The 23,456-nt window shown below is 36.7% G+C and overlaps 1 protein-coding gene across 1 annotated transcript; it reads left to right on the top strand.

Moving 5' to 3' along the window:
* The first annotated feature begins 10,811 nt into the window (after nucleotides 1–10,811).
* On the top strand, nucleotides 10,812–21,295 carry LOC107777687 (uncharacterized). The gene is made up of 3 exons (XM_016597774.2): nucleotides 10,812–11,107; nucleotides 11,581–11,643; nucleotides 20,587–21,295. Exons 1-3 carry the CDS (start codon nucleotides 11,023–11,025, stop codon nucleotides 20,976–20,978), a joined length of 540 nt encoding a protein of 179 aa, XP_016453260.2. The 5' UTR covers nucleotides 10,812–11,022; the 3' UTR covers nucleotides 20,979–21,295.
* The last annotated feature ends 2,161 nt before the right edge of the window (nucleotides 21,296–23,456 follow it).

The following is a 23,456-nucleotide window of genomic DNA, read 5'->3' as shown; positions in this document are numbered from 1 at the left end:
CAATATCAAAATCTAGTACGGGGGCAACCCCGTTCTCCTTAGTATATGGCTCTGAAGCCTTGATTCCAGTCGAAGTCGGGAAACCCAGTGCTAGGTTCCAATATACAACAGAAGAGTCGAATAACGAGGCTATGAACACTAGCATTGAATTATTGGATGAAAAACGAGAAGCTGCTCTCGTCTAATTGGCCGCCCAAAAGCAGCGAATCGAAAGATACTATAATCGAAGAACCAAGCTTCGTCATTTTAAACTCGGGAACTTAGTGCTAAGGAAAGTCACCCTCAGTACCCGAAATCCAAACTAAGGAAAACTAGGACTGAATTGGGAAGGACCGTATCGGGTTCTCAAAAATGTCAGAAAAGGATCATACAAGCTCGGTATTATAAATGGCAAACAACTATCAAGCAATTGGAATGTATCGCACCTAAAATGATACTACTGCTATGGTACGACCCTCCCATATTCGTTTATATTTTGAGACTAACCCCTGCAAGAGTCTGATCAGGAGCTAGGATGGATCCTTCCATACGAAGCCCTAGTTCTGAAAGCGCGCGTTGCACTCTTTTTCCCTTAGACCGGTTTTATCCCAAATGGGTTTTTTGGCAAGTTTTTTAATGAGGCAACCATTGATCGTGCTAACTTAGAACTCGAATACTGGGTGGACATTACCCCCTCAAATATATCAAGTTCAATGCAAGAAAGTTACTTCATAACAACAGGGTTCCAATAGGAAAAATTGTAAGAGCCAAATGGTCAAAACGCACCATGCTCATGTAGTTGACCCGAGCCCTGACACAAAACACGAACGCATGTATAATTACTTACAAAGAAAACTTTATTCTTTACTGATATCTTATATCCAAGAAAAATTCCTCTATTTTGAGATTTATTATGCAAACCGGCTTAAGGGTTGACCACTACCCCTTAAATCAGGGACTGCCAACCGAAAATCAACGAAGCCCAAAGGCTACACCGACTCGAGTTCGAGCAACTATTCTCACTCGGGGATTATCTATGAAGCCCTAGGGCTACCCTATTTCGAGTTCAAGCAATCACTCACTCGACCATCAAGCCTACGGGCTACATCATTTCAAGCTCGATTACTCACTCGACTACTAAGCCTACGGGCTACATTACTTCGAGTTCGAGCAAGCACTCACTCGACTACCAAGTCTACAGGCTACTCTTATTTTGAGTTCGAGAAATCACTCACTCAACCATTAAGCCTACGGGCTACATTACTTCGAGTTCGAAATCACTCACTCGACTATTAAGCCTACGGGCTACATTACTTGAAGTTCGAAATCACTCACTCGACTATTAAGCCTACGGGCTACATTACTCCGAGTTCGAGCAAGGAACTCACTTGAATACTAAGTCTATGGGCTACTCTTATCTTGAGTTCGATAAATCACTCACTCAATCATTAAGCCTACGGGCTACATTACTTCGAGTTCAAAATTACTCACTCGACTACTAAGCCTACGGGCTACATTATTTCGAGTTCTAAATCACTCACTCGACTATTAAGCCTAAGGGCTACATTATTTCGAGTTTGAGCAAGGCACTCACTCGAATACTAAGCCTACGGGCTACTCTTATCTTGAGTTCGAGAAATCACTCACTCAATCATTAAGCCTACGGGCTACGTTACTTCGAGTTCGAGCGAGGAACTCACTCGAATACTAAGCCTACGGGCTACTCTTATCTTGAGTTCGAGAAATCACTCACTCAATCATTAAGCCTACGGTCTACATTACTTCGAGCTCGAAATCACTCACTCGACTATTAATCCTACAGGATATATTACTTCGAGTTCCAAATCACTCACTCGACTACTAAGACTGCGGGCTACATTATTTCGAGTTCGAAAACCCAGTCGACTATTAAGCCTACGGGATACATTACTTCAAGTTCAAAATCACTAAGCCTTCGGGCTACATTACTTCGAGTTCAAAAACGCTCACTCAGATATAAAGGCTGCAAAGTCCGAATTCGATCAAATTGCCTAAAGCCTTATGAAAACATTCATAAGGCACGAGTAAAACGAAATCTTCACAAGACAAAAAATAAAACAGAGGCAAGAAGGGAAAAGAAAAGATATTTGTATATATTTAAAAGATTATTTACATGATTGTTTGCAACATCCCAAATAGAAACTAAGGGACTAAGTTTCTTGGTTATCCCCTGGGGCGGTCTCTTCTTCATCGGGCTCCTCCCCGTTCTCGGACCCGCTCTTGCTCCCATCATCGCCATCATCATCATCATCGGAAACCAAGGCTTCAGCATCGGCTTCGAGCTCTTTAGCCCTCTTTATCTCTTCAGTGAGGTCGAAACCTCGGGCATGGATCTCCTCGAGGGTCTCCCTCCGAGATCGGCACTTAGCAAGCTCAACAACCTAATGCGCTCGAGTATTGGCGATCTCGGCTGCCTCTCTTGCTTGTATTTGAGCAGCTTCAGCATCAGCCCGATAAACGGCCACGAATGCATCCGCATCGGCCTTTGCCTTTTCGGCGTCAGATTCGGCCTTAGCAAGTTCGGAGGACAACCGAGCCTCGAGCTCCTCTATTCTTCTTACTTGAACCGAGCTTTTCTCCTTCATACTTTGAAGCTGGTTTTCAACCGATGATAATTGGGCTCAAGCAACCTCTTTCTCTGCAGCAAAGCGGTCCATACCATCTTTCCACTTCAAAGACTCCGCTTGTATCATATCGACCTCCTCACGGAGTTTCCCGATCATCTCATTTTTTGATGTAGCTGTGAGACTGAAAAATTAACCATCGTTCTGGTATCAAGCCCATAGGCTTTTAAAAATATCATTACCTGCTCAGACAGATCGGTCTGATCTTGGTGAGCCTTGGCTAACTCAGCTTGGAGATCTTTGATCTCCTCTCCCCTTTGCCCTAAGAGGATTTTAAGGGAGTTCCTCTCATCCGTGACCCGTTGAAGATCAGTCTCGAACCGATGCAGCTCAGCTCGAGACCGAGAACATGCTTCTCGATGAACCATCATGGCCTGCGAAGAAAGAAGAAAAGAAGTTAGGAAAGAATAGCAAAACATAAAAAATAAAGAGAGTTAAGAGCTTACCTGATTCAGAGCTAGCTGCGCTTCACAGAGAAAGCCCGACACATCACTAGGACAGCAGCGTCCTCGACCCCTGTAAACAGATCACGGAAAGGGTCCACCCCTTCGTGAGACCGGCTCATCTCGAAGGCCCCCAAAGCTTGGGCTTCCCGAATAGCCCCTTCGGAAAAGGTAGGGAGAGTGGGCGAATCTTCGATTACTATTGCCCCAGGTGACTCGCTTGGGGCGTTCTCCTCAGTTTGGAGAGCTTCGGGACCGGCCCCTTCCGATGTAACCACCGTTTGTTGACTTCGGTAGGAAGAATCCTTGATCTCTAATGACTTGAGGACTTTTCCTGAACCTTCCATTGATATATCCTCGGTCCGAGGCAGAGCCTTATGAATCACCATCGATTCAGCCGCCTTTGGGGCATCAGTGCTTTTCTTTCGGGCCGCCAGTGCGGACCCGTAGTTTTCTTCTTCTTCTTCGTCTTCATCCCTTAGACGCAGAACTGATTCTATTGTCAAAGGAATGGTATTCTTCTTCGGCTTACGAGCCGTCCTCTTCTTCGATTTTGGATCTTTGGGAACAGCTTTTTCCTCTTTTTTTCCTTCACCGGCTTTGGAACAGAGGCTGAAGCCTCTTTCTCGACGGACGAGGGCCTCAAAACCGCATCTTTTCCCACACCTACATACGGGAAAATTTATTAAAAGTATATGGAAAGCATCTCATTCGAACTACCAAAAAATATGAAAAAAGGGCTTACCATGATTATTGGCCTCCCATCGGCCATTTGACAAGTCACGCCATGAGCGCTCGGCATATGTGGAGGTCAAAGCCAGATCCCATACCCAGTTCTTGAGATCGAGAACTGCGCCGGGCATCCAGGGAACTGCTGCATCATAAAAAGAGGGATATAGGTGAGAAAAGAAATGAAAAGGCAAAATAGTAGGAGATAACAGTAAAATTACACTTACGCTTCATGTTCCACTCCTCGGGAAAAGGCATCTTTTCAGTCGGAATCAGGTCCGAAGTCCTTACTCGGACGAACCTGCCCATCCAGCCTCGATCCCTGTCCTCGTCTATGCTCGAGAACAGAGCCTTGATAGCTCGACACTGAAGCTTTATTAACCCTTCTCGAAAAAGGTGAGGACGGTACAATCGGATCAGATGATCGAGGGTGAAAGGCATCCCCTCGATTTTGTTCACGAAGTATCGGATCAAAATAACAATCCGCCAAAAAAAAGGATGAATCTGGCCTAGGGTTATTAGGTATTTATGACAAAAATTTATGATAACAGGGTCGAGGAGACCTAATTTGAAAGGGTAAGTGTACACACTTAAGAACCCTTTCACGTGAGTAGTTATATCCTCTTCGGGAGACGGTATTATCACTTCTTTGTTCCCTTGATTACAATCTTTTTTTATCTACTCGATATACCCCCGGGTTATCGAACAAATATATCTCGATACAGGCTCACATCGGCCGGGAACCGGCAAACCTTTATCGAGTTTAAAATCGAAAGTAAGAACACACGCCGCCGGAACGCACTCCTCAGACCGTGGATCCACCGGTGTTTTATCGACGGCGGATTGGGAAGAAGAAGCTTTTTCTTTTTGGGGGACTGTTTTTGATGTTTTCACCATTTTTGGATTTAAAGAAGGTGATAAAGATTTGGTGGTTTTTAAGGAAAGAATCACAAATCTACGAATGAACTCAGAAAAGACGAAAAAGAACTTAGAAAATTTGAAAGATTGAAGACATAAAAGTGATAAATGGTGAAAGGAAGGGCTATTTATAGATTGAAGCAATGGCGATTCAATAACAGCGGTGGCCGACCACCTTCTGACACGCATTAAATTCCTTGGGAAGCTAACCCGACGGGATATCTATCACGTGTGTCATGATCGAGCCCAATGTGAACGTCAACTTATATATGATCGAACCGTTATGAAATCATGTCGTTCCTCGCTACATCCTTCTCGAGAAACGAGTGGACTATCTGTATGCGGTAAAAACCGGTTAGTCCTTCGTACGAACTGGTTTAAATAGAAATACATTGGATCAGAGACGCGTCGTTGTAGTATCAGGTTGAGATCTGAAATCAGGTCACCAAGCTTCGAGCCCGAAGGACCAATGTCGAGCTCAATGTTATTATCAAGATCGAGCCTAAGTCGAGCTATGATGCAAAGTAAAGTTATCGAGCTTATGATTCAGAGACCGACCAAACACTGAGCCCGAATCAATACGGGGGTCCGAGTCAGAATCGAGCTCGAATCAGGATCGAGAGCTCGAGTTAAGACCGAAAACTCGAATCAATATCGAGCTCACAGACAAGAGCCGTTGCAATCCCACTAGAGGAGAGAATCCTAGTAGGAATTATGAAAAAGATGATTTGTCATGGGTCTCTCACTATATATTTTTAATTATATCTAAAAGTAGGATCCTCCACTATAAAAAGAATGGCTACATTTCTCTAAAGGACAGTTTTTTGCTTACATTGTAATTCAAGTACCATATTCTCCTATATTCAAGAGTTATTCTTTTAAGCTCCATAAATTGATTCATCTTGCTTAGTCCTAAAAATCATCTTCTTTCCAACCTTGTTTATTTTGCATTCTTTGCAATCCATATTTGATATTTCTATCTATGCTTACGATTTGTATTAAGGTATATCACATATCCTTAGAACCACGTACAAATTCAACTCTATCCGTTTTTCGGGTAAACAATATGAAAGATGCTACTTTATGATTTTTTTGGTTTGCTAAATATTGCCCTTGGAAGTTTCTTTGCTTTGTGGGTAGTTGCTCGCTAAGTATCACAGTCATAAATTATGAAGTTTGGATCTTGACATTACCCTTTCAACTCAATTAAAAATTTTAAATACTTATTTTACTCTCTAAATTATCAACCTTTTATCTCATTTGACTCCCACTTGTCATCCATCCCAATTTCTTTTATAGTTCTTGGGATATTGAGTAGGTTGGAAGGGCTTTCGATATAGATTAATGACACCCATTGTGAGGTTCTACCCCAAATCTAAAGACGGGAAGAACAATGAAAAAGAAAAAGAAATGAAGAATAATGGAAATTAAGGAAGAGAAAGTAGTCCAGTGCATTAAGTTTTCGCTATGCGTGGGGTCCAGGAAAGAGGCGGACCACAAGGATTTATTGTACGCAGCCTTACCCTGTATTTCTGCAAGAGGTTGTTTCGACGGCTTGAACCCGTGACCTCCTTGTCACATGACAATAACTTTACCCGTTACGCCAAGACTCCCCATCAAATTAAGGAAGATAAAGAAACAACAACAACAACAACAACAACAACAACAACAACAACCCAGTATAATCCCACTAGTGGGGTCTGGGGAGGGTAGTGTGTACGCAGACCTTACCCCTACCCTGGGGTAGAGAGGCTGTTTCCAAATGACCCTCGGCATCCTTCCCTCCAAGAACTCCCCACCTTGCTCTTGGGGTGACTCGAACTCACAACCTCTTGGTTGGAAGTGGAGGGTGCTTACCATCAGAGCAACCACCTTGTCCAAACTTGATAAAGATTGAGGGGCACAAATAATTTTTGTGAAATTCTGTTCACCATTGTAGATTATGTTTCTTTTGAAAAATCTCTCAAATTTCTTATTTCAGGTGAAAATCATATTTCTCCACCAACTTTGCTTTAAAATCAAATACCTTTCCCATTTTGAACAATAGACAAGCGAAAAAAAAAGTAAGAAAAGAAAAAGTAGAAAAAAAAATAAGAAAACAAAAATTAATACTAGAAAATTTAAAAAGTGGAACAAGTTCAAAAGAAAAAAATGCTGAAAAATAAAATTTTAACCTTTTTTTTCCATCTCACTCTAAAGTGTAACAACTCTCTAGCGTCAAGGTTTTAGGGTGACACGATTCTGGATAGCTTGAGCAAAGTAGACGTTGGATGTGCGAACAAAGTCTCACATTGATAGCTGAAAAATTGGGGATTTCTTAATGGTGTGAGGCCTTTTGGGGAAAACCGTGCATCCTTGGCTCAAAACGGACAATATCGCACAATGTTAAGAGTGTCATTAGGCCGTTTTAGCCCAAACATTGTGGATGATCTTGAATTATTTGTAAACGTGTTTGGAGGCTTGAAGATTGTCCAAGGAATGCACGTTAGGGAGCAACATGATTTTAACAATTGATTAAAAGGTAGTCACCTTGAGGATTTATACAAACAACACCATATTTGTAGGCTTGAAGATTGTGAAGAACAAGCACGGGAGAGCGCTGAAAATTGCGTACCCCAATGGAGCACGCTAGGGCTGGTAAGTGGGCCAGTTCCGGTCCCGGTCCTGGGCCGGTCCCAAATTAAACGGGCCAAACGGGCCTAAACGGGCTTTTTGTAGGGACCGTCCCGGTCTCGGGCCGGTCCCAAATTAAACGGGCCAAACGGGCCTAAACGGACTTTTTGTAGGGACCGGCCCGGAAACGGGTCAAACGGTCCCGGGCTAAACGGTCCCGGCCCGCATGCTAAACGGACTAAGTGGGCCCAACATATTTAAAAAAAAAAAAATAAATTAAATAGATATTAGAGACAAAAGGATGTTAAAAAAAATATCTAAGACAATGCTTTGTAAATTTTATTATAGAATTGTGACCTAAATTTTAATATTCAATATTTAATATCGAATATATATAGTATATAAGATGTATATATAGTATATCGATATAAGATGTATATATAGTATATAATTGGGATGTGATTTGTTATTTTAGCGCTATTTAATGTGATTTTAGGTTTCGGCTAAGTCTGTATGATGTTTTAGGACTTGTTGGTATGATTGGTTGAGGTCTCGAGGGCCTGGCGTAATTCGGATCATGTTCGGCGCATTTCAGAAGCTTTAAACTGCTGAACCTACTTCTACTGGTTTCGTTCTTCACGTTCCCGAGGGAGGTCTCGCGTTCGCGAAAGCTCTTCCGTTGTGGACTTCGTTGCATCGGTCTCTTCTGGAACTTGGAAATATCTCAGCACTTTATAAGCCGTTGGGACCGTTTGGCCCGCTAAGGGACCGGTCCCTGGCGGGCTAAATGGTCCCGGGCCTGGCGGGCCCAAATCATAGGACCGGCCTAGGCCCACTAAAACCGGGCCAAACGGTCCTGACCCGCGGTCCCGGACTGGTCCCGGGCCTAGACCGGCCCACTTGCCACCCTTAGAGCACGCACATGAGGCGGACTCGCTGGAGTTACTGTGCCCTCAAGAGCACGTTCAAAGATCCCGGTGCACGATCACACCTTTCCACGATAGTGTTTTTTGGAGAATTAAGTTAAAACTTTTTCTATTTTGTCCATTGGATCTTTTTATAGTCTAGGTTTATATTTTCGGCAAAGGGCCAAATATACCCTTCTATTTTCGAAAATGGTCTAAGAATACTTCTCGTTATACTATTGGGTTATCTATACCTCTGCAGTCATACTTTGGGCTCAAATATACCCCTCATTTAAACGGAGGGACACGTGTCATCGTCCTATTGATCAATTATAAATATCTCATAATTAATTAAAAAGATCCACTACCCATACCCGAAAAATAATTATTTTTTTTGTAAAAACTGAAAAAAACTAAAGAACAATTTTTACTAAAAACTGAAAAAAACGAAAATAAATTTTTTCTAGTTTTTACAAAAATACTGCTTTAAAAAAACTGAAAAGCAATTTTCTAAAGCAATTTAAAACTGGAAAAAACTAAAATATTTTTAACTAAAAACTGAAAAAAAAATATTTGTTTTTTCAGTTTTTACAAAAATATTATTTTAGAAAATATTTTTCAAATTTCTTTTAAAGCAGTGGTTTTGAAAAAAACTGGAAAAAAAATATTTTTATTTTTTTCAATTTTTAATACAAAAATATTTCACTTTTTTCCAGTTTTTACAAATAATATTCTTTAGAAAATTGATTTTCAGCTTTTTGTTTTCCAGTTTTTTCAAAAATATTGTTTTAGAAAATAATTTTTAGTTTTTTTTAAGGCAGTTTTTTTGTAAAAAATGAAAAACAAAATATTTTCGTTTTTTCAGTTTTTAGTAAAAATAATTTCAGTTTTTTCCAGTTTTTACAAAAAATAAAAATATATATTTTTCGTGTATGGATAATGAGTCTTTTTAATTAATTAGGAGATATTTATAATTGATCAACAGGACGATGACACGTGTCCCTCCGTTTAAATGAGGGGTGTATTTGAACCCAAAGTATGACTGCAAAGGTATAGATAACCCAAGAGTATAACGAGAGGTATTCTTAGACTATTTTCGAAAGTAGAGGGGTATATTTGGCCCTTTACCATTATATTTTTTATAGCACTGTGGCCTTAGGGGTGTACATGAGTCGGGTTGGTTTGGATTTTCTAATTATCAAAACCAAATCAATGGTATCGGGTTATTAAATCTAAATACCAAACCAAACCAATAAAAGTCGGGTTTTTTAATCTCGGGTTTTTAATTTTTTTCGATTTTTTTTTCATATAGTCTTCATAGCACAAAACGTAAAATTTGTGCTCTAAATATTTCTTTAATCCTAGTAAGACAAAACTATATAAGGTATTTTTTAATAAAATAACATAAATATGAGATGAGTCATGACATTGTACTAAAATTAAATATTCAATAATAAAGATAATAAAATCGCATAAAATTAATATTTTTAATAAGCCATAATGAAACAAACATAATTTAAAATTATGACTAATAAGTACTATTATTTACATGACTAACATAAGTTATACATTTTATCTAAACCATGGAAAAACTAAAAGAATAGATATCCAACACTATTTTCATTCATAGTACAATTGAATTGAATGTGTTTTATTAGCATTAGTATTGATTTGATTTTGGTTTAGGATTTATTTGAGTTACTAACATTTATGGACTATCTAAAACTTATTGGAGCATTATAAGCCCAAGCTTGAAATAATACGTTAAAAGATAAAACTATAAAAAAACTTAAAAAATATTTATAAACTACACTACCATAAATATTTTTATGTATTAAATATATTTAAAACTTCTATACATATAATGTCGAGTTAGTTTGGTTTCGATCTGACTTTTTTTAGTTAAAATCAAACCAAACCAAATATGATCGGGTTTTTTTTCCAACACCAAACCAAACCATAGTCAAATTTTTTTTTTCGGTTTGACTCGAATTATAAGATTGTACGATTTGTCGGTTTAATTGTACACCCCTACCTGACTTATTTTGAGATAAGAAAATTCTTTGGAGAGATTTGGGCCCACTTGGTTCATATTCGACTTGAATTACATGTTTTCGAGAATTGCATTCTTGAGTGTTATCTTCTTTTCATTTACTTTGCATCCAGGGTTCTACTTCATCGTTCTTGGCGGGCGATTAGACTAGTATCATTGTTTCTGAGACGTTTGCCTAGAGTTTTGGATTTTCTTCTATTTTTGTATATTCAGGCTGTTTCAATTTTTTTTAATTGCAAACCTATTTTTATTTTGCTTCCATTATTGTTTTCTAATATTTCCGCTGCTTGTTTATCTTGATGTGAAGGTCCTTTTAACTTTTAAGTGGCTTTGTCTAGTTGTTGAAAGTTAGTCGACGACTTGTTCTTGATATTTTCAGGCAATTAAAAGTTGTTTTGTCCTGATAGCCTTGACCAAGACTTCCACAAACAACCGCAATTATGAAAGAAGTACGTCTCAAGAAGCACAGAAAAGTTAACTAATACTCCTATAAGTTAACTTGATTTCTTTTAAGGTATTGTAAAAAATCTATAGAGGGAGATGGAAATGGAGAAGAGACTCAATGAACCTGCTTTTACATTGAACTTGAAGACATTGAAAGTGGAGAATCCCTTCGAGTTAGGGGGGCATGTCGTAAGAAAGACAATCATACTTCCAAGAAAAAGAGTTCAGAGAAATTACAAAGAGATGATTGGATAGAAAGGAAGAGGAATACACTAATGATTGTGGCTTCGCTAATTGCAACCATGGCTTTTCAAGCTGGTCTCAACCCTGCTAGTGGTGTTTGGCAAGATGATTTACCAGGTATATATAATAGCTGTAATAATGATTTTTTTTTCCGCACCAAGTTAATCCAACATTTTCATGAAAGTTTATAGAAGTATGACTGCTTAATTCTTTTGTATTATAACCAGTACGTGATAAGAGGGAGTTACTCATATGTTCGGTACCCCACTTACATCGTTCAAAGGAGCAATAGCTCCAATAAAGGAGTCAAAAAGAAAATCAAAGGGGAGGGGTATCAAAAAAATTTAAAACAAAAAAAACTAGTACGTACTTATATTACAAGTACTTCCTCCAGCTTTATATATTCGCTTCTCTTACTTCTCACTTATAATTAGTTCTATTTTAATGAGCTTTCTTTGAACATGTATATATATATATATATACACGAAGCTGAACTACAGCGCATGCTCTGCATACCACAGGTAAGCTTTCTTATTCTTACTAGGTTTAATTTATCAATGAAATTGACGCATGATAATATTTTTTTACAGGTATTAATGTATCACCTCAACATACAGTAAGCTCTTCAGTGACGACAGATAATTATCCAGCAGGTAGGTAATCATTTGTTTTTAGAGATAATACATAATTATTCGTTGGGGTTGTCATTCTTTATCAAATGGACCCTCATATGTTGTGGGATCCTATGATCCCTGATCTTGTTTGAACTGAAATAAATAACCCCTTTTGAACCCACGTGGCAACTGTCGTGTTTGCACCCAAAATAACACATTTGACCATTTTTCATTATTGTTTTCAATTTTTATTTTCCTTTTCCTTTTTGTTTTCTCTTTCTTCTTATTTTCTTCACCATGCCAGAGAACTATTCACCCATTTTCCTACCTCCACGCTTCACAACACACCTTCTCCCCACTTCAAGTACCTCCCTTCGTTTTTCTTTCTCTATTCTTTCATTTCTTTTTCTGTTCTTTTCTCTTTCCTCTCCCATCACATCCTCAACCACTTCCCATTTGAAGCACTGCCATTTTAAATTTTGGTTTTTAGATTTTGATTAGTGACAATTTGAAGTGGAAGTGGTTGGTTGTCTTCGTAGATGTGGTTTAAGGTCCTTTCTCTCAGTTTTTTTGGTTTGATTGTGTTTAACTGATGGTATTGATAGATGAAAGGAGAGATTTTTCTATTGGGGGGTCGCCGGAGATTTTAGGCAGAGGGGTAGCCGAAGATTTTCTGGCCATTTCGATGGTTTTCCTTTTAGCACTTTAGAAATCGCTGCCAAATCACACTTTATGGAAGGTGAATAATTTCTATTCAATTGCCGGATTCCTCATTTTTACCGATAAAAAAGATGGATATTAGTCGGGAAGAAGAAAAGAGAAGATGAGCAATAAAAATAGAAAAATAAAAAGATATATTTAATAAAAGAAATATTGTAAAAACTAAAAAAGAAAATATAATAAACATAGTATTTAAAAAATTACGTGCCAGAAGATGATTGGTGTGTGCAGTACACTGTTTCTTCCCGGACTGGTATCGGTTAAACTTATAACACTTCAAACAAATATAAAGGGGTCATAGGAACCCCTCTAAATATAAGAGTGCAGTTGGTAAAATGTGATAACTTGGGGTAATTATGTATTATCCCTTTTTATGCCCTTTTAATGCAACACATTAGACAGGTTTTATAGTTTTTGCACAAAAGTTAAAGCCAACCAGATTTTGTAAACCCATCCCTTGTGAGGTGGAGTTAGGGATTTAACCGTGTGAGTTCTAAATTTTAAAATAAAATATTGGTTTCAGTGGGAATCGAATCTCCATCTTTTCCAGCGAACCCACAACCCTTATCATTGAACCAAAACCCCTTTTGTTACTGGGGTTCGGCAGTATATATTTATATAGATTTAGTAAATATTTCAATACAAATATATGATTCCGGAAAAAGTCACTAGGTTCGCCGGAACCCGCACCCACTATTGTAGCTCCGCCCCTGGTCCCTCTCTCCCCCCTCACTCCCTTCAGATCTCTCCTTCTCCCTCCTCTCCTCCAACACCATAGAAAAAACTAAGAAAACATCATAAAACAGAGAGGGGTCATTTGGTTTAGAAAAAAGTTATGGAAAGATTGTTATACAGTAATTAGTAATGTAGCGATTAGTTATCCAAAAATTATTTTCGTCGAACGTTTGATTCTTTAATTTATACTAAATTAAAATGGGATATGCAGGGCATATTTAAATATGATTTATTTTTTAAAGCTTAATAAAATAAAAAAGGTGATAAACGATGGGGTTGAGGAAAAGATAAAGGGTAATTTTGTATTTTGATATTTGATACATGTATTAATTAATCCATGTATTGTTATTCCATTCTATGATAGGTGTTACACCAATTGGTGTATTAAATTACACAAAAATTAGTTATAGATAATTTAAAATACTAACCAAACATTTGTTATGAAGCAATACTTTTTTTAGACCATGATAATTTCACCTAATAAATCAAACCAAACCACCTCATATTGTTTCAGAGTAATTTGCATTTACAAACTAATAAGCGTGCTCTCTCTTCTCCTTCTCTTATTCGTGCAATGTTCACACATCAATTAGTAGAATTTGGGCAAGTGAAAATAATTTGTCACCCAGGAGAATCCAAAATACATACTCTCTCCCAACTAATGTCACTCTTTCCTTTCTTGTCAGCGTCTAAAAGAATTGCATTTTTTTTATATTTAGTAACAACTTAACTTTAAAATATCAACTTTATCTTTAATAAAATGATTTACAATCACATAAATATCTTCTCATTTTAAACAACAAATTTCAAACGCATTTCTTTTTAAAAGTTTTGTATTGTCGAACGTCATCACATAAGTTGGGTTCATTTTCTGAACCCATCTTAGTATCAACATGCAGATGCGTATTGATCACGCCCAATTATGCCTTATAAAAAGGACTAAGCGGTCGTTGCAAATATAATCCGGTTTACAAGTCCGGAGTCGAATCCCACAGAGAACTAAGGCTTAGCTACAGTTGTTCAATATCGCTAAGAAATACAAGTCCAAATAATTTTCTAATTATAAAGATTATAATATTTTTTTTTTTACTTAATTAAATAACAAATACTAGAAAGCAGTAAAACTATCAATTAACAAGGATAAGGATTGGAGACAAGATTAAGGAAGTCTAGAGTTATGATTTTCCCAATTGTCGGAATCCTTTTCGCTACGTTTCCTATAAATTTGCCTAAGTCTTCTCTACCGATCATGAGCACTCTAACTGTCGTAACTCTCTCCCGAGTAATTATCACAATTTACTAGACATATTCTCCTGAATTACGCTAGCTGGCATTAAGTGCAGCTCACTCAGATCGCACCAAGATTTCGTTATCCCTAATCCCGCCTTTAAACCTCCGTATTGATCCCTCATATACGTTTAGGAGTGATGTTGTTCAACAACTACCTAAATATGTACTCTCTCCCGAGTAATACATACTAAATAGGCATAGCTAATTGAGGGCCCTTCAATCAACCACAAGAATAATATAGTTGAACAAACAGAGAAAATACTACGGCAAATCTATATTAACATAATAAGAAAATCATCCTTCAATAGATTCCATCAAAATCCTAGATTAGGAATTTAGCTACTCATACTCAGTAACAATATCCCAAATATTTTGCATAATTAAAATACAGAGTAAAGATGAAAAGATATAGAAATAGATGATTCTAACTCCCAAGAGGTTATTCCACCAGCTCTCCTTGCCTCTAGCTGCCCAAAAACGTGACTGCTGAAAAACGCTCTTCCAAGTGGTGTTTTTAGGTCTATTTATATGTGTAGAAGAAACCCTAAACGTGTGGGCCCAGTCTTAGTCAAAACCGGAACGAATTAAGTCTTCAAAACTCGGATTGGACTTGGCCTCAGCCCTGGCGTCGCCAGCCTAACGCTTAGAATTTGGTTGGCCTCGCCAGGTCTCTCCTTTTCGCTGTTTTCGAGCACACTTTCAACGTTTAAGTATCCATTTTACTCTACTTTCATCTCCAATTCACCTACACATAAAATAGACTCCATTGTGCATAAATAAAGTGTAATTTATCATTAAAGCATGTAAAATGCAAGGCACATAATGTACGAAATTATGAAATTATAGCCACACATCAATACCCCACACTTAAAACATTGCTCGTCCTCGAGCAATCAAACTACACTTATTGATACGGCCTTATTAAGCAATTCTCCTAACTCATTACACCAAGAATTTTTAAAATAGTTTAAGCACACAAGTGTGACATCCTCGCCTCAAGATTCGACTCACAAATACCATGCCTTATTCACAATTCACTTACTTACTCTGACATGGATGTCAACAACATTACCTTTTCTTTATGAATCATGTTCCCTCACCCAATCAAAGAGATTAGTTCCACACACAATAAATTTTAAGACCGTAGGAACTCAAGATAGGAAGAATTCACTCACTCTCAGAAATAACATTCATATACTACAAAAGATGCACCATAGGCTTGCCCGTAGTGTAATACTCTACTAATCGAGTTCATTCAGTCTAAGATCAAGTAGGACTTTTATGGGTTGTAATGTAGGCTGCAGGTCGGGTATGATACATTTGGATATGAGTGACTACACCTCCCTTAAGCACTTTAATACATATACTTTAACACACATCACATACTTATGTCAAACCATAACTCCACCTTCACCTCAATATATATTAACTCCATATTTCTTTAAGCACAATAACATCAAGAGTCATCACTATCAAGGGATATTTTTCACAGCAATGCAACTAATTTTTCGTTTCTTTCTTTTTCAATTCAAGTGGTTCTTACTTTTTCAAAACAGTGCACATTTCTCCTTATTTCATTAGTTCCACACCAAAGCCGAACCAACCACCCCACACTTTAACTTTTACAAAGTTCATAACAATTCAAGTACTCATGAGAGGTGAAAAGATTCAAATATATGGTCGATTAAAACAAAGGGGTATGACTTGTAATGTGGTTACCAAAGAAACAAGATTATAGGCTCAACGGGGTTAACTACGGTACATAACATTTAGGTGGGTAAAATTTATATATCTGGCTTAACAAAGAAACGCCTATATCACTTCTTAGACTGAATAATACTACTATTTCGCTTTGCAAACACACGGGTCAAGTTCTAGACATCAAATGCAATGCATAGAATACATACAAAATCTCACACAGACATGGCACATAACTCACTCAGGATTGGTTTCATCGCGACACTCCAGTCAGAGCAGTTAAGCAAAATTAGGAATATACGATTTAAGGTACTTATGCGAGAGTCAAAAACTGAGCCTAAGCGTCACAACCATAGTACTGACTATTCTCAAGGCATAACAAAGCTAAGAGATATTGCTTTAATTCAATTCATGGCCCAATGGTTCCTATTCCTAAAAACAAATAAAACTAACTACACCCGGTTCAAACAAAACCCTTGGAAAAGAACCGCGGTACAAAGAAAAATCAAGGGGGAATTGCTACACTACCTAACAAAAGAAAACCTTTTTGTCTTTTTCCTTTCGACTTAAATCCCTCAAGAAAATTGTCTAATAGATCCATCGTCGGGAAAAGTCCAATCTTTTCTATTTCTGCTCTCTAAAAAAAAATTCAATTAAACTAACACAATTAAAATATCATAGAAAGTCACCTAGACAATCTCCTCACCCCATACTTAAAATTGTGCATTGTCCCCAATGCATACCATAACCAATAAGAGGGTAAAAGAAACTCCCTGGTAGGCCAAAGGCCGAAGCACTAGCAACTCATGGGGTACTCAGACTTCTCCCAGGCTTGGTCCTTCGTGCGGGTACCTCACACTTAGTTCCAACCATCTAGTTTGCTATTACATCCTTCCAATAGCTTTGTTTTCATGCTCCTAGAAAAGAAAAAATCGACACTACAAAAATAATAATAATAAAAAAAATAATAAAATAAAGCAGTAAAGTTGGGTTTCCTCCCAACAAGCGCTTGATTTAACGTTGCGGCACGACACGAATCACTTTCTGCCTCCACTTTGAACTTATGAATTGGACCCCAAGTTTTGATTCTGCTCTATGATCATGCTCTTGGGGTGGTGGAACGAATCTAACTGGCCCAAGGAAACAATGTAGTATTCTGCACTTTTTGGCCTTTAGATGAGGTGTGTAATTCTGACTTTCTGGCAAGAAGAATTCCAGAATATAGGGACCTTGTTCCTCATTCCGTGACTCCTCAAGTGGCCCGGATGACTCTATTTTTATATCATCATCTACGCACAGTGTGGAAAAGTACTTGGAGTAAGGACAAATGCGCTCAAACTGAAAATGCACAGTCTTATCCACATCCTTTTCATGGCAAAACCTAGAATCAATTAAAATTGTATCCGTAAGGTCCTCAGTTGACTCCAGTACCAATTCTTCAACATCGACATCATCAAATTCTAGTTGGTTGGTTTGGTCAAATTCTACTCCCAACTCCTCCATTATAATAGCAATTTCTGCAGCCCATTCATGCTCTTCTTGGCTATTATCCATAATGTAAGCTTATTGCACTTTACAAGGTTCACTTAGTTTATTAGCTTGAGCCTCCAAATTGTGAATAGTTGCCTCTTGCCTTCGTATCTGCAGTAATTTCTCATCATATTGTTCCATGAGGACCTTTAACATATCTTTGATTTCCTTCAGGTCAGCTTCCCAAGATTCTTTGTTCTTATTCACTTCACATGAAAATGTAGAACCGTCAAAGTAAGGGGTTGGGGGAGGATAAGACATATAAGCACAACCATGAACGTGACCATCTTGACCACCACACATATCACACATATTCCACACATAAGATTGAGTTGGTGCACATAACTCGCTCTCAGGAATATTTTGATAATTTTTTCATGGGTAGTTTTCTCCACAATATGCATAAGGAGGATCAATAGTAGAATTACCAACATCAAAACTGTCATAATTCCAAGATGCCATGTTTCTAAAATCAACAAGTAAAACAAAAATAAAAAATATTCAAATACAAGAAAAAAAAAAGTTTAAACTTGCAACCTAGCAATATGTACACTACATATACACCGTTAGTTCCCCGGAAACGACGCCAAAATTTGATCACGTCCAACTATGCGTTATAAAAAGGACTAAGGTGTCGTTGCAAATATAATCCGGTTTACAAGTCCGGAGTCGAATCCCACAGAGAACTAAGGCTTATCTACAGTTGTTCAATATCGCTAATAACCACAAGTTCAAACAATTACCTAATTATAAGGATTATAATATTTATTTTTTTACCTAATTAAATAACAAATACTAGAAAGCAGTAAAACTATCAATTAACAAGGATAAGGATTGGAGACAAGATTAAGAAAGTCTAGAGTTATGATTTTCCCAATTGTCGGAATCCTTTCCGCTACGTTTCCTATAAATTTGCCTAAGTCTTCTCTACCGATCATGAGCACTCTAACTGTCGTAACTCTCTCCCGAGTAATTACTACAATTTACTAGACATATTCTCCCAAATTACGCTAGCTGGCATTAAGTGCAGCTCACTCAGATCGCACCAAGGTTTCGTTATCCCAATCACACCTTTAAACCTCCGTATTGATCCCTCATATACGTTTAGGAGTGATATTGTTCAACAACTACCTAAATATGTACTCTCTCCCGAGTAATACATACTAAATACGCACAGCTAATTGAGGGCCCTTCAATCAACCACAAGAATAATATAGTTGAACAAATAGAGAAAATACTACAACAAATCTATATTAACATAACAAGAAAATCATTCTTCAATAGATTCCATCAAAACCCTAGATTAGGAATTTAGCTACTCATACTCAGTAACAATATCCCAAATATTTTGCATAATTAAAATACAGAGTAAAGATGAAAAGATATAGAAATAGATGATTCTAACTCCCAAGAGGTGATTCCACCAGCTCTCCTTGCCTCTAGCTGCCCAAAAACGTGGCTGCTGAAAAACCCTCTTCCAAGTGGTATTTTTAGGTCTATTTATATGTGTAGAAGAAATCCTAAACGTGTGGTCCGAGTCTTAGTCAAACCCGGAATGAATTAAGTCTTCAAAACTCGGATTGGACTTGGCCTCAGGCTTGGTGTCGCCAGTCTAACGCCTAGAATTTGGCTGGCCTCGCCAGGCTAAAGCCTGGTCCAGCCTGGCCTTTGGCTGGCCTCGCCAGGTCTCTCCTTTTCACTGTTCTCAAGCACACTTTCAACGTTTAAATATCCATTTTGCTCTACTTTCATCTACAATTCACCTACACATAAAATAGACTCTATTATGCACAAATAAAGTATAATTTATCATTAAAGCATGTAAAATGCAAGGCACATAATGTACGAAACTATGGAATTATAGCCACACATCACGTATCCATAAATTTAGGAAGATGGGTGCACTATTGCGAAGAGGTATATGCACGATAAAAATTTTACGAGTACAATCTTTAGTACGTTATTACTATTACACCCATTATACATTTGGAATTATATATATATTTTTAAAACAGTAATATTTTTATATCCATATCTATACTCCGTGTGAAAAATATTGGATCAGTTGCATCGATTAACTATATGCTACAATATCATCCACTGCTACTAGTTTTAATATACGCATTTCATTTAATCATGTAGTAAGATTTTACGGTGACAAAAAATGAGTAGGAATTCCAATGGGTAAAATTTTTGAAAGAATAAACCAAACAAAGAAAGAAAGAAAAAAAACACTTTATTAATACGAAGAAAGTGACATGTCCATCTCCCATAGGCACCTAGTTCTAGAAAAAAAAAAAACTACAAAATTGACATAAAATTTAAGCTCATAATCTCACTTGGAGAGGTGCACCTAATAACTATCGTATCATATATACTTTAAATTTTGGTGCACACGCGTGCGCGCGCGCGCGCTCACACACACATATATATATATATATATATATATATATAAAAGCAAATCTTTCAATTTAAAGACTAAAAAGTCGAGTCTCAAAAATCTATGTATATATAAGCAAATCTTTACAGTTATAAGCTGATTTCTTATAATAAAACAAAAGTTAATTGGAGATCACATAAATTGCTCTTGGAGGTAAATACAAGAAGAAAGTGGTTAAGACAGAGCTGCGCAGGTGTAATTTGGAAAAGCAAAAAATGTGTAGGATGCTAAATTAAATATGTACTCCCTCCGTTTCAATTTAGATGAGGCAGATTGATTTGGCAAGAGTTTTAAGAAGAAAAAAAAAGACTTTTGAAACTTGTGGTCTTAAAAGCTTAAAGGGTAAAATTTGACATTTGTGTGATTATAAAAACTTTTTATTAATGATAAAATAGGTAAAATAAATAATTTAAAATTAAACTATTTATTTTGAAACGGAGTAAAAAGGAAAGTATCTCGGGATTTGTATGCATTTTAGCACATGATCATGATAGAGAATACTTACTATATATTAGACAAAGATATGAAGTTAAAATCTGTCAATGTTGTTGACACATGATTATTTACAGGTCATGAAGCAAAACATACAGCAGGTTCATCAGTGATGGCAGATAAATACCCAATTGGTTATCAACGATATCTAATCGCAAACACAATTGGGTTTATGGCATCAATGAGCGTCATATTACTGTTGATCAGTGGCTTACCTTTAAGGAAGAAAGGATTAATGTGGATATTGATGTTTATCATGTGGATCGCCATTTCTGCAACCGCATACACTTATGGTATGTCTATCTCTGTCTTTACACCAGAAAGCCAAGAGGAACCACTCGCCAATGTGTTAGGAATCTCAGTTTTCATATGGATAGGACTCATGGCCCTCCTCTTCCTTATCCATACAATCCGCTTGATGGCCAAGGCTGTTCGAAAGCTGAGACAATCTGCTGTCAACAAAAGTTAACGTTATATTTCCAGCATATATATAATAGTGTACTAGCTACTGTTTAGTTAAAGGGGAGCCTCAGAAGAAACAATAAAGAGAGGTCGAGCCGTGAAAATAGCCACAAATGTTTGCATTAAGTAGGGTAGACTATCTATATCACATCTCTTGGGGTGCGACTCATTCCCGAGCCATGCGTGAACGCGAGATGCATTGTGCACCCACGAGCTGCCCTTTACTAGTTACTGTTTAGTTAACAACTAGCAAAACTCTTTATCTCATGGTTGTATTAGTAGTCTTACAATCTAGTACTTTAATTTAAAATATTTTAAGTTTCAGACCTTCTTGAAAACTAATACTTCATTTAAGTTATAATACACGAATACAGCTTGAAGATTTTTTATATCATTACGGTAAACACATAATCATCATGTCATACTATATTATAAGTGTGAACCTCCAAAGTCAAAAGTGAATTACTAAAATATCCTACAAAAATTGAAAGATCATTGTATCCTTTCCTTGAATGCTACTTTTATGTTATCTTTCAATTCCTATATAAAACTATACTACTTTACAGCTTTTCAATTCCTAATTAGAATTATTTATCTTCTCTCTTTCACTGGTCACCATCTCCTACGTACAGAAATCTACAAATGTCAAATAAGGTATATCTTTTTCTTTCATGTTACTTTTTATAAGTTTTTTGCTAATGCCATACCTTTCTCTTCTTTCGTTCCTTCCAACTATTTCTTTGTATAGGGTAGTTGGATTATGTTTTGAAATTCTAATGTAGTTGTCAAATCCGAACAATATTTATGATACTAAAAACTAGAAGGTGGACAAAATTTTTAGGACCGAATTAGCTAGGATAGAATATTAATTAATTCTTAGTTTCATCATAGCTCCTAACTGGTGTAGTTAATAGTTTTTATAATTTTTCTTGATTTATTTTCGTGTAAAGAATATCATTGTTTATGCAGAACTTTTGCTACGATGCAGTTTTTCCATGAGAAATAAATTTATTTTCTATATTACACTTGAAAATTAGATTATGTGTTCCACATCCCTTTGGTCTTGTATATTGACGTCTTAAATATATGAAACAAAATTATCTTCAAAACTTTGTATTTGTATCTCCCGTATGACACTTATTGTAAATATTTTTGACGTGCGATATACTTATGGATGAGTCAAAGAGTGGAAGTGCTACATAATTAAGTTTATGTTGGTTTGTGCTTGTATGTACACATCGATCGTATCTATATCTAACTAAATTTAGCTAATCATTTTTATTCGGCAATTAAGTTTGAGCTTGTATTGTTTCTTTTAAAATTATCTATTAATATTATTTATATTATTTTAAAAGTTTGTATCAGTTGACATAAGATACATGTGCATCAAAAAGTTGTCTGTATATTAATAATAAGAACTATTCTAGTCCAAAATTGTCCAATAGTACCGTCCCTAATCACATCATGCATTGTCGTTTATTTTTTCTTTCTTTAATACATACATTACACTATTAATGTAGGGTCGTAATGACAAAGACTTTCAATTATAAGTTGTGTTAGAATTATGTCCAATCTTTAAAATGAAAATTATCTTTTTACATAAATAATTATTGTATTCCACCAAAGCAGATCCACATGCTTTGAATCTCTTAGTGAGAACACTTTTGTTTGACAAAAAAATATAACCCTTGATTCAATAATTAAGTTTCTGTGATAACGGATTAAACCTACTTAACAATAATATTTTTAGATGCGATTTCCGAAAACGTGATTAGCGTCGAACAGATCTTGCAAAGATGTAACAACAATGTGCAATAACAATTCCAAATAGTATGAGCAATAATAGAGCATTTAATAACAATGAATGACAATAAATGACATTTAAGTAAATAGGAGGAGTGATTCACCCAATAAAGGATGAACTAGGTAGCTGATCCTCCTGACAATGATGAATGACAACCAGATTCTTGAATGTTCGAATTATTCTCGGATCTGATGGAAAGTAGGGAATAATTTCGACAAGAATCTCGATGAAAAGGTGATGCTTGTATCTTAGCCAGAGAGCTAATATTTAGCCAAAAGTTTGTTCTTACAGATGAATCTCACGTGTCTCACATCATTTCCTCATTTTTTCTATTTATATGAGACATATTTCTAATAAACCATAATAGTACAAGTGCAGAGAATATTTACTAGAATATACCCTTCAATTTTTTATTTCGAAAACTAGCACTACTAGAAATTCGGCAAAAACCGACCAAGGTCGACCGACCAACTTTGGTCGGTAAAAAAACCGACCAAAAAACCGACCAAAGTTGGTCGGTTTTTCAAAATATATATATTATTTTTTTTACGAAACCGACCAACTTTGGTCGGTTTTCTTTGGCGCAAAAATGCGGGAAACTATTTTTGAGTCCCGCGAAATTTATGTTTCAAGAAACCGACCAACTTTGGTCGGTTTTTCAATTAATATAAATAAAAATTA

Source organism: Nicotiana tabacum, chromosome 23 (genome assembly GCF_000715075.1).
Source record: "Nicotiana tabacum cultivar K326 chromosome 23, ASM71507v2, whole genome shotgun sequence".
NCBI classification, from domain to species: Eukaryota; Viridiplantae; Streptophyta; class Magnoliopsida; order Solanales; family Solanaceae; genus Nicotiana; species Nicotiana tabacum.
This window is presented reverse-complemented; position numbering and strand designations above follow the sequence as displayed.